General features: G+C 41.5%; 2 protein-coding genes across 2 annotated transcripts; one reads left to right on the top strand and one right to left on the bottom strand.

Moving 5' to 3' along the window:
• Positions 1-1,504: 1,504 nt before the first annotated feature.
• LOC120713452 (receptor-like protein 9DC3) lies at positions 1,505-2,749 on the bottom strand. The gene has a single exon (XM_039999413.1). The coding sequence runs from the start codon at positions 2,747-2,749 to the stop codon at positions 1,505-1,507; it is 1,245 nt and encodes a 414-aa protein (XP_039855347.1).
• A 5,454-nt stretch (positions 2,750-8,203) lies between these two features.
• Positions 8,204-11,395, top strand: LOC120712485. Its single transcript, XM_039998274.1, has 3 exons — positions 8,204-8,368; positions 8,657-9,042; positions 10,259-11,395. The coding sequence occupies exons 1-3, from the start codon at positions 8,290-8,292 to the stop codon at positions 10,877-10,879; spliced, it is 1,086 nt and encodes a 361-aa protein (XP_039854208.1). The 5' UTR covers positions 8,204-8,289; the 3' UTR covers positions 10,880-11,395.
• Positions 11,396-12,072: the final 677 nt, after the last annotated feature.

The following is a 12,072-nucleotide window of genomic DNA, read 5'->3' as shown; positions in this document are numbered from 1 at the left end:
TTTTAACTTTCTTTTTTTTACGAGGGAACGTCCCCGGAGCTCATATTGTATGTGCTCCGGAGACATACAGATACATATGTCACCGGAGTTAAAATAGTATGTGTGACGTACTATGTCACCGGAACTTTCATATATGGTATGATGAATGCATTGTCACATGGCATGTTACATCTGGATCCACATACCGGCACCCTTTCGTCCGTACTGTAACTCACCGAATCAAAGTCGTGTTTCACGACTTACCGCGTGTGCGGTGAAACGGTGCTCCAGCTCATCCTTATCGTGTTCCACGACTCTGTTGTAAATACATGCACGCACATTCAGTAGTAGGTGTTTGGCGAAGACAGACTGCAATATGACTGTTCCCCCTAGCTAAACGTGCTAGTTCATGCGCTGTTATGTAGCACTCTCTTTTAACCTGAACGATCTTCCAATCCTCAAGCAATTGGGCGCGTCCTGTGCGGCTGTGCCTCTGCAATGATGACTGATGAAGCTGATCTCCGACCTATCCTTTCTTGCTTTGCAATGCATTCACCTTGTAGGCAAGTCCGTCTCGATGATCGCCGAGCTCGGTGCCCATTGGGATGCTAGACGAATCCCCTCCACACAAGCCCTTGCATCGGCTTCATTCGCACTGGTACAGCCAAACAAAACTCTTCAGGCAGAGAAGATCACTGCACCCTCATGATCTAGGGGTAACCAGTGCAAGTTTTTAATTGCACTATAACAAGATTATTTAGTGAAAATGCTTAAAATTCGCATTCATCGATGCGTGATAAATATGAGTGGGGAAGTACTACTGCTTCTAGACCATTATTTGGCAGCATGTTGGTGTAAGCTTGCAGATACTCTGCTCGGAACAACACAATTTCAGATATTGGATGAAGCATGACACATAAGTCTTCAAGTTATTGTCTAGGTATGAAAGTTCAGTTAATTAGTAGTTCCAATGTTAGCCGAGCTGAATTGGTTAAGTAGTAGTTCTTCGAAAACTAACTGGGTGTTAGTTTTATTTTTCACTGCACAGGGATCACCTTGTATATAGAGCCTGCTTGTTAATAAATCTTCAATTCCTGAAGTGTATAAGTTTCATTTAAATGAGAAAAATGGACGACGAGCATTTGATGTTGAGCAGTGGCAATCCGTGCAACGTTTTTCATGTAGTAAATTCGAAAGGTAAGCTTTGTTAACTTTTCAGCAATTTTAGTTTTGTATTAACGTTCTTTTTCCTGGCAAACCAGAGTTTTGTTCCTTAATAAATCAAAGCAAATAAATATCATATAGTATATGAGTTAGTATATATGAAAGTTTGATATGAGATCCTCAACTAAATTTCTTTGGAAAAAAGTAGTATCCAAACATGCAGCAGCACCACATAAATTTATTCACCAAATTTGTAATATACATACTACAATGCTGTCCAACGAAAGCACGGCGTAGTGCTTGCTCATATTCTTGCACACATCGCTAAGCCATACCCACACTACCATACTGAAATTCATTTTCAGCGTCGACGGCGGCAGATCCTTGGCTGCAGAACCTGCAGCCAAAACTTGCCGACATGCCAGTACACCCAGCTCCTCCCGTTGCCCCACAGCAGCATGGTCGCGGCCACAATGCCCAAACCCGAAAGGACCCCTACTTCAACCGACAAAAATTCCCAGTTCAGCTCTTTATGAGAGCCCGGTGTACCAGCAGCTGATGGTGCGTGGTTCGTCTCACACAGTCGTGTCAGTGGCTTCCCACACAGCCTGTCGTTCCCCAAAAATGAGGTGTTCGGGAACGTCAAGAACTGGCTGGCTTGCGGTATCTGCCCTGTCAGGTGGTTGTAGGAGAGGTTGAGCACCTCGAGGAATGACATCAGCGCCATTGCTGGAGGGATCTCTCCGGAGAGCTGGTTGTAGGAGAGATCAAGTGACTCCAGCTGCAGCATGTTCGCGATCCTGGGAGGGATCTCGCCTGTAAAGGAGTTCCTAGAGAGGTTGATCCCCTTGAGAGACTTCAGGTCACCAATTTCGTTGGGGATGATACCCTCGAAGTTGTTGTTGGAGAGGTCGAGGGACATGAAAACTGAAAGTATCTGTACCGTTGTTTCTTGCCCCTTGAGTGTGATCGTGACCGATTCCCTGTAGTATAGTTGGTATGGAGATGTGCCATTTAATGATGCTATAGTAGTTTTTACAGTAGTTCCAACATACATGCTGCGAGCTCCTGATGAAGTCTCCATCATAGCCTTGAACTGCTTGAGGAATCGTGAAGGTATGCTACCATTAAAAGAATTTGAAGAAAGGTCCAGAACCTGCAGCTCTGGGAAGAAAAGATGCGTCTGTTTATTTATCCCATAGCAATCGATGGGGCCATGAAACCCGTTTGACTTCAGATCAAGTACTTTCAACAAAGGAAGAGCTCCCAGCCACTGTGGATACGTATCCACTATCAGGTTGTTTCCGAGGTCCAGGACTTGTAGCATTCGACAGTTGATCAAAGACACCGGCAACTTCCCCTCTAACTTGTTGCCGTTGAGATCTATTATTTGAAGTGCACACTCCTTACTGATGTCTTGAGGCAAGTTTCCAAGGAAACTGTTGCCTCTTAAGTTCAGTATCTCAAGCCTCTTGTTATGTTTCAGCAAACAAGGTGGTATTGATCCACTGAAGCTGTTAAAAGAAAGGTCTAGAATTCCGATTTCAGTTGCATTGCAGATCAAATGGGAAACTTCGCCAATAAGGCTATTGTTTGCCAATGACATGGAGTTGGTGGAGCTAATGCGTGACCAAAATTCAGGCATGATAGAAGAATTGAAATGGTTATTGGAGTAGTCCAATGTAACAATTCCTGATGGGGGCAGTGGGAGCGCTCCCTCAATCTTGTTGGAATGGAGATCAAGCTCACTAATTGATCTATTTGATAAATTTGTAGCAACACTTGTAAATAAATTATGAGAGAGGTTAACGCTAAAAGAAAGAGGGTCTCCAATTCTCCACAACCAATCGTGTATGTGTCCTTCAATATTGTTGTTTGAGAGGTCTAAATATTGCAAATTTCTCTGGCGCATCAAGAATTTAGGAACATAGGATAGGTTACATGATGCCAACCCTAACCAGAACCCCAACCCCAACCAGAACCCCAACCCCAACCCCGATCCCCAAATAATTGGATGTTCTATGTAGGAGTGATTGCTATCTTCCTCTACAACAGTCAACTTATTATAGGATAGAGATAGATAGCTGAGCTCCTTGTATTTTTTTATGAAGCTTATATCCACAATTCCAGTGAGATTATTTGACGAAAGATCCAAGAATTCTAGTTCTACAAACTTGGACAACAAATCTGGAAGAGGTCCTTCTAGTTTATTAAAACTAACATCTATCTCTATCAAACTAGAAGATATATTGGGATACAATAGAAAAATTCCTGTGAAATTGTTCTGCGAGAGATCTAAATACACCAAAGAAGGGTGGGAAAACATAGATGCAGGTATCACACCACTTATCGAGTTGTTACCAAGGTGAACTATGGTTAGGTTGTGTAGAGAAAGGTAGCCATCTGAAGGTAATAAACCAGTCAGGTTGTTACCTGACAAACGAACCCACATAATCATCGGCCATTGAGCAAATGATGGGATGAGGCCATAGAATTGGCAATTAGTAAGGTCCAAAATAGTCAGATTTCGGAGGTTGCTGACCGACTCTGGTATTTTTCCTGAAAACTTGGTTCTGCTAAGCATCAATTCCTGCAAAGCGCTACCCTCTATGAACTCCGGCAACTCTCCACATAGATTCTCATTCCTCGATACATCGAGAGACATCAAGCTTTTAATATGAAATATCCAAGATGGGAAGGTCCCTGTCAACCCACAACTGTGAAGACTAAGAACTGCCAGCGATGAGAACTCTGCAAAATGTTCTGGCACAGGAGTAGGGCCACTGATATTTGTGAGCCCAAGGGTCAGCTTGGAAAGAATTGGGAGCTTTGTGAGAACTGTATCTAAACGGCCGCTAGTGATTGTGCACCCCATCATAGTCAGCTCTTTGAGACCTGACCTGACGTTGTATTGGTAGAAGAGGAATGTGCCAAATCGATGGGATTGACCGAAATGTTTACATCTATAAGATGTAGTTCCTAGAGATTGCCAAGGCTGTCAATCAAGGTATGAAGGCTCAAATTTTTAAGATCAAGACCAGAGAGGTTTAGAGCAACCAAATTGGAAAGCTGTCCGTTCTCCACAGGCAAAGCGCCAGACAATCCGGAATAAGAGAGGTCAAGGTACTTTAGTTCTGTGAGCTGCTCAAATCCGGGATTTGGTCATGGACTTGCATCAAAGTATGAAGGCTGTTAATCAAGGTATGAAGGCTCAAATTTTTAAGATCAAAGTCTGATAGGTATAGTATGACTAAATTGGCAATTTTGGAATGAAATAAGATATTAGCAAGAACAGTATCAAAATGACAGCCTTTGATCGTGCACTGCCACATGCTTAGCTCTTTGAGACTTGACGTCGTAATGTTAGAAGAGGCATGTGTCAAATCACCTGCACTGACCCAAATGTTTATCTCTCCAAGATATAGTTCCTGGGGATTGCCAAGGCTATTAATCAAGGTATGAAGGCTCAAATTTTTAAGATCAAAGCTTGATAGGTATAGCGTGACTAAATTGGAGAGCTTGGAATGAAATAAGAGATTAGCAAGAACAGTATCAAAACGACCGCCGGTGATCGTGCACCACCCCATCCATAGCTCTTTGAGACCTAACGTTGTATTGGTAGAAGAGGCACGTGCCAAATCGGTGGGACTGGCCGAAATGTTTACATCTATAAGATGTAGTTCCTAGAGATTGCCAAGGCTGTCAATCAAGGTATGAAGGCTCAAATTTTTAAGATCAAGACCAGAGAGGTTTAGAGCAACCAAATTGGAAAGCTGTCCGTTCTCGACAGGCAAAGTGCCAGACAAACCGGAATAAGAGAGGTCAAGGTACTTTAGTTCTGTGAGCTGCTCAAATCCGGGATTTGGTCATGGACTTGCATCAAAGTTGTTGAAAGCAAGGCTAAGGGAGCGCAGGGAGGTAAGTTTAAAGATGTCTGATGAGCTGAGATTACCCGAGATGCAGAGATCGGACAGGTCGAGAGCAGTAACATGGTCCAACGTGCCGTCACATGTTACACCTTCCCAGGTGCAGCAGTTGGTATTCACCTTTCCTCCTTGGACTGGAAACCATAGACAATTTGAATATGTGTCTGGGAGGCGGAAGCTAGCTTTGAGGCTTAGCAGGGCAGCACTTTGATCCTGGCGGCACAGGCTTGCTCCACGCCCCCCGGTAGCGAGGATGGCGGTGACCAGGACAAGGTAGCTGGGAAGAGGATGCAAGCGAACCATGGTATGATGCTAGTGGTGACTTGAGCAGAGAAGGTGCTGTGTGCTTATGTATTATGAATGACAGTGTGAGGGCTAGGTTACAGAGCAACCTTTAATAGGTTGTACATGGGTGACATAGGTGAGGACCAAGACTTCGAGTCGACGGTGAGGTATTAAGTCTTCGAAAAAGTAAATAAATATATAGTTAGAAAGATGCTCTCGTTTTTCTAACTATTTTTTTCACTACTATATATATATGAGTGTAATTTTCACAGCTATATATGATGGTTGTCATCATAGTATAGTAGGAAATTAGAAATGAACTTGGTACATGTATGATCTAGTACTATGGCCAACAAGATAGCAAGCATGAGTGGAGAAATCGCTAAATAACGGAAATGCGGTCTTTAGCAAGGCGTACCGGTATACATAGTCAAGTCAATGAAATAAATTAGTCAATAACAAAATAAAAGGTCATGCTAGTACTACAATAATACGCAATGGTGTAGACATCACCGAATTAATTCTCCAGAGACTTGTCTCCCGTGTTCCACACGGAACACTGACATACATTTCCATATCTGCTAGTTTAGGGTGTGTTTAGTTCACTTTGCATTTTGTATTTTTGTGTTTTTGAAAGGGAATCTTTAATATTTGAAGTATTAAATGTAGATTAATCACAAAACAAATTACAGATCTCGCCTGTAAACTACAAGACGAATCTAATGAGTCTAATTAATACATCATTAGAGCTTGTTACTATAGTATTACTGTAGCAATTTAGTGTCTAAGCACATCCTAATTAGGCTCATTAGATTCGTCTCACGATTTACAGTCCATTTGTGTAATGCGATTTATTTTTTGACTATATTTAGTACATCATACAAGTGATTTATAAAAATTTTACATTTTGCGTTTTGGAATCTAAACAAAGCCTCTTCTTCAGCTGTCAAGTTGACGAGTTTTTGGGGTTACCAAAAGCATGACACAGACAGCTTGCAGGTCTTGCCGCAAGAGAACCATCCAGTACTGCAAGGATCAAGATGCTTTGTTCATCACAAAATTTGGATACACCAATCCTCGCGAAAGGGTAAAAAAGGCTTTGCACTATTTATGAATTCAACGAATAATTTTTTGGCTCCTATATATCAAATTTAAAATAAATAAAAAATAAGTTGATCACAAACGGCTTCTAAAAAAAAGTTGCTGATGGATAACAAGGTTTTATAAAAAATATATTGTCCGTGACCGTGACATATGGTAACTATAATAAGATCCAAAACCGTGCGATACACACGTTAAGGGTTTTGATTAGAAAACAAGACAAAATTACATTGCCGGTCTAGCGGGGAGATGGCAACGTCCAACATACTAGGGACCAAAACCGTGCCGTGGCTATGCTGTCAAATGGCCAGAGAAAAGGCGGGGGGCCACCATTTTGGATTGGGTGGGATGTTGAATTTATTTGGATTTTGGGCTCATTTAATTCTAACTAAATTTTAAGCAATTCAAGGTCCATAATTAATGCTAGCAAGTAACTGCAGAAATTGAGGTGGTTGATGACTCGATTAGAGCTGTTAAGGCCAGTCTCAATGGGGTTTCATGGAGGACTTCATAACATTAAATATCATCAGTTTTGCTGACATGACAAAAAAAGAGAAGGATGGGATTTCATGAGATGTAAGGAGAGTTTTATCACTATGAAATTCATCTGGCATAGTTATCTAGTTCTCAGTCTAGATAACTGTGCCTATAAAACTCTCACCGAGACTGATCTAATAAGAATAATGACTGAATTGAAAACTCAATGAAAAAACAATTAAATCATGACTGCTACAGTATTTATGGCATGTCAGGCCATCATGTTTCAATTTGGGGAAAACATTCCTTTTTTTTCTCAAATACGTAGAAGAGTTGCGCATCACTGTATTAAGCAGAAGATAGAAAAAACACTTTTCATGTTCCTGTTTCTGAATTCATTACTCCTTCCATTTACAGACGATAGTCTTATTTAGGATGGGTACAATGACCAAGGAAAAAAACTCAACTTATTAATCCTACTTATCCCATCATTATTTATCTAGTGAAAGAAGCAATCTTTAATGCTTAAACCTCGTGGAAACAAATGGTATTTAATGGCCCTCCTGCGTGCAGCTAGTTTTTATCACATTGCATGGTTTTTCGAGGTACATATTTACTCCTACGCAGTTAATAGGCATGGGGTCCGAGAGGTAACATGTGGATGGGCTCAAATAAGACTATTAATTTTGAAAACTTTCATATTTTGAAATAAATGGAGGAAGTATCTAGAAACTAAAAGGTAAAAAACTGGAAGTTGAATTCATTGCCCACAAACTATTTGATTTGAATTTGGTTTATCCTTATGATCCTGCCGGTTTATTGAGTTCCCCATTAAAATTTCACACCCTTTCCATTGCGATACTGTCAATCCTGAGATACCTGTGAGAGCCGGGAGTTGTGTGTCGAGTTGGTCGCGTGCAATACGTCTGGTTTAGATCTCCAAATTTTTACAGCGCTACACTGACTTTGAATATTTGACTACTAATTATGAATATTAAATGTGGTTACTGACAAAATCCGTCCACAACTCCCGGTGTAATTGCGAGATAAATCTTTTAAGTCTAATTAAATCATAATTAGACAATTTTGTGCTACAGTAAACAATCTCTAATGACAGATTAATAATATTTAATAGATTCATCTCGTGATTTACCATCCATCCTTGTAATTAGTTTTATAATTATATTATGTTCAATTTTTTAATCTTCAATTAAAAAATGCTATAGTAAATTTCGTCTAAATTCTTACAGAACACACGCTGAGTGGAGATCTGGAGGAAGTGAGCGGTGGCTTCCCGGATACACCAGTGTGTCCCGTCCGTCGTCTCCTCCCTTCTCCCGCAGGTAGGAACCTAACCATGGAGATCGCCCGCCGCGCCGCCGCTACGGCCCGCCTCAACGATGCCTACTTCCTCCCCGACCATTCTCCCCCGCACGGTGATGGAAACTTGTCCTTTGCCTTCGTTTCCGATTTCCGCAACCACACCAGTTCATCTTCTCGATAGTTGTTGCTCTTCTCGATGTCCTAGGGTTTAGAGAATCGTGGCGGGTTTCAATCTGTTAACTGATGGAAAATTAAGCGCCTATTTAATTGCTAGAGCTCAATTTCGATCGCAAGTTCGAGGATATCATGCTTGATTGACGGGAAATTTTTAGCGATCTTACCGGATTGTCTTGACATGACGTCCGGTGAAGAGGCTAACAGCGGTGGCGTTGGGGCTGCAGGGCCAATATCGTTGGACGCGCTCCGGCGGGAGCTTGTGAAGGAGAGCATTCTCCAGGAGATCATCCTGTCCGAGCTGGCCGAGCGGCGGGAGTTGGAGCCCGTGGTTCGGCGCGAGCTCGGAATGGAGCAAGCCGGTCCCCTGCCCCTGGGTATCCTTCCAGGACTCGAGCTGACAGCTTTGCCTCACCATAACACATCCCCTGTGCGGCAAGGGGCTCAGCTCCACCTCTGCATGCCAGTGTTGCCAGAACATTGCTTGGAAGAGAGCGTGATGGTGCCCGGAACTGTTCTGGTGGCCAGACGCCCTGTTAAAGATCGTATTGATGAATGGTATCAGCCTCCATGGCATAAAGGGTCAGCAGACGAGGATGCGTTGATTGACCGGGTGAGCTTATTCGCTTCTTAAATTTCATTTGTTTGTTGTATATCGTGTTGTGTTGAAAATCTAGAAACATTGCAATGTTCAAGATTTTTTTTTTTTTTTGCATCCATTTGCTACAATGCTGCAAATGATGTCCTCTTATAAAGCCAAATATGTTGCACATTAACTGAAAATAGGTTATCAATTTCCCATATCTCCCAGATGTTAGCTCTGTTCTTGAAGCATATCATGCCAACTTATGAAATAGGCTTTCAAGCCTTTTTCTAGTATAGTATTCGTTTTGATTATCTATGCAGACATGTTTGGATTTAGCTTGTCATGCAAGGAAGTTTTTCATCCTCCTATCTTGGGACTAGAGAGTAGAGACTAGGCATGCCATTGATTTGAGGTTGATCCATATCAATCTTATACTAATGTCATTATTTACCGTCTGGAATAGGGACCCTGTTGCCCTCTGACTCTAGGTCTATGGTAGATATTGGTCTTGGGATTTAATAATTGTTGCCACCCTAATAGTTAAGCTTCATGGTTTCAGTGTGATGTTTCCTTTAAAAAATAATACTGCTCTACCAATTAGTATGTTTAGCAAGAAGTACTAGATGTTCTTTTGTCTTTTTGCTATGGACTAGCAACACAATTTGTAAATCATGTGAAATTAGCTCTAATACTATGTTAAAGTATCGAACCGAACATGGACCTTCATCGATGTGTGGATTGTAAATAAAATACATAGTGAGGTACTATTGTTCCTACACTTTTTTGACATGGTGTGCTTGTTGATTATCTGCACCAAAAGTAGTAGTCACAGATATAGCCTGGAGAATTATCCAAACTTTTAACTTTTCTGAGATTCTATGTTTTTCTAGTATTCACTGAATATAAGCTTGCACAGTATGCTGCATACCTGCATATGCTTTTTTCGTTTCATATGCTTGCCTGGTTTCTCGTCAGAACAGTTTAAATGGTAAAGTAGAGACTAGGCAGAGTACATCTGACTTCTATGTACAATTGTCTATTTATAATATGGAAATTCTAGATTGGTGAAGTATCACTGGAAGTAGAAGCTGAGTATATCCTATATGGTACTGCAATTTAATATATCTAGTGCCGAATGAATGTGGTAAAATTTGCAGCTATGAAGTGTATGCCGAAGATGGTAGCATTTTTTCTTTTGGCATTGTCATATGCTGTTATTGAAACCTAACTTGTCATTAAGCAGGCTAGGCTACCTAAAAAGACATTCTCTGGGTTGAAGAGGAAAAGGACTGCAGAAACTTCAACATCAAACAAGAAAAGATCATCTGAGAAATGGATTTGTGCTCTCTGCCACGTGAATACATACAGTGAAGTCTCATTTGAGGAGCATTGCGCTGGCTTCCAGCACCAGTCAAATGTAGCACAGTTGGGATGGGCTAAGGAAGCTGCTGAACCAAAGAGGATGGCAACAGCAGAGGCTAACCATGGCCTGCAGCACAATCCAATTGCTTGGAATTGCAGCATTTGCCAAGTTAAGTGTTCAGGCAAGTTGGACCTAAACAATCACCTGAAAGGCAGGAGGCACCAAGAGAACACAGTAGCCCTATGGAGAGAAAGCCAGGAAATTCAAGGGGAGAGTGGGTTCGAGGAAGCTGAGCTGTATGAGAAGAAAGAGCTACAGCTTGTTGACATGGAGCAAAGACCCGCCTCAAGATGGAATTGTAGTATCTGCAAGGCTAACTGTACATCGGAGTCTGACTTGGAGAGACACCTCCGAGGCAGAAGGCACCGACAGACTGTAAAAGCCCAATTCATAGAAGGCAACAGCACGACAGTCACCTCTCATCTTGGTGGGAAGAAATAGCAGGCAGTGCTCGGTGCATATAATTGAGATGCAGTTGCTAAAGACAATGTTGCAATTTGAGGCACGTGTAAAGAACTGATGGAAGTTCATTTCTTTCATCCAGCCTTGCTGATCTCCTGGTGTTTGGGATCAAATTGCAGGAATTTGACTCTTTTGTGGCCTTCTAGAATCAATGTATGGTCTGTTAACTGTTCTAACTTGTAGACTTGGTGTTGCCTGACACTAAGTAGTTAACTGGAAAGCAGCTTATATGGCCATTGGCCTCCCCTTTTGCAAAGTAGGCACTGCCTTGGGGACAAATCCGATGGCTGTTTTACCCACTTCTTTCACAGCTTATTATTCAAAGCTTCAGTTCCATTTGTGAAGAGCTTTTTTTTTATCTCCTTTTATCCATTGATTTACTATTTCATACTTTTGGCAATATTTGATGTCCTGTTAATTTCTGGTGAAAAATCATTATCCATGTCACGAATAAGTATAATATTGAAAGAGTCCGGAAGTGTATAATTCTGCAGACTTTCTGCATGTTTCTTATTGCATATGCTGTCGTTCAACAGCAATTCATGACAATTGTGTACAAATAGGTTAGTTTGATTCACATTTGATTCAATCAATCGAGACGATGGAGAAGGTACTCCACCTCCACTTGTTTAGTCAACGGAATCACCCATTGGTCATACAGTTTATAAACAACCGAAGGGTCAACTTTGAAGGTGGTCCCACTGCTGTTGTTAACACCAGTTTCAATTGGTCCATCTGATGTTATGCTTTGGCCAAACACTGTGGCCTTCTTCTCTACCCTTCTCTTTACGACATCTTCCTGAGCTTCAGATGTCAATAGTTTCATCAGAGCATCTCTGTCCTGCAAATGTTAAATGGTAATGTCAGTTGGCTTAAACTTTCACATCTCCAATTGATCACCTGATGCTCTGTAAACTGTGAATACCTTGGCCTGAATTAAACTGGCGTAGGTCTGCTGGTCACCTTTGAACTTCACTTCTGCTACATACCTGCCATAGTTGATCCTTCTTGAAAGCACCTGCAAGAGGAATGACATTTTAAGTGTAATTATGTTTTACTACTACCGAACTGCACATTTGTGATGCCACTTCAGGAATTTGCAGTATAAAATTATTTGTTTACCTGAAGACATGCAAGATCTGAATCGACAGTCACAGCATAGTTGCCATCAT

This window comes from Panicum virgatum, chromosome 6K (genome assembly GCF_016808335.1).
Source record: "Panicum virgatum strain AP13 chromosome 6K, P.virgatum_v5, whole genome shotgun sequence".
NCBI classification, from domain to species: domain Eukaryota; kingdom Viridiplantae; phylum Streptophyta; class Magnoliopsida; order Poales; family Poaceae; genus Panicum; species Panicum virgatum.
The sequence above is the reverse complement of the archived record's forward strand: the minus strand, read 5'-3'. Positions and strand labels throughout refer to the sequence as shown.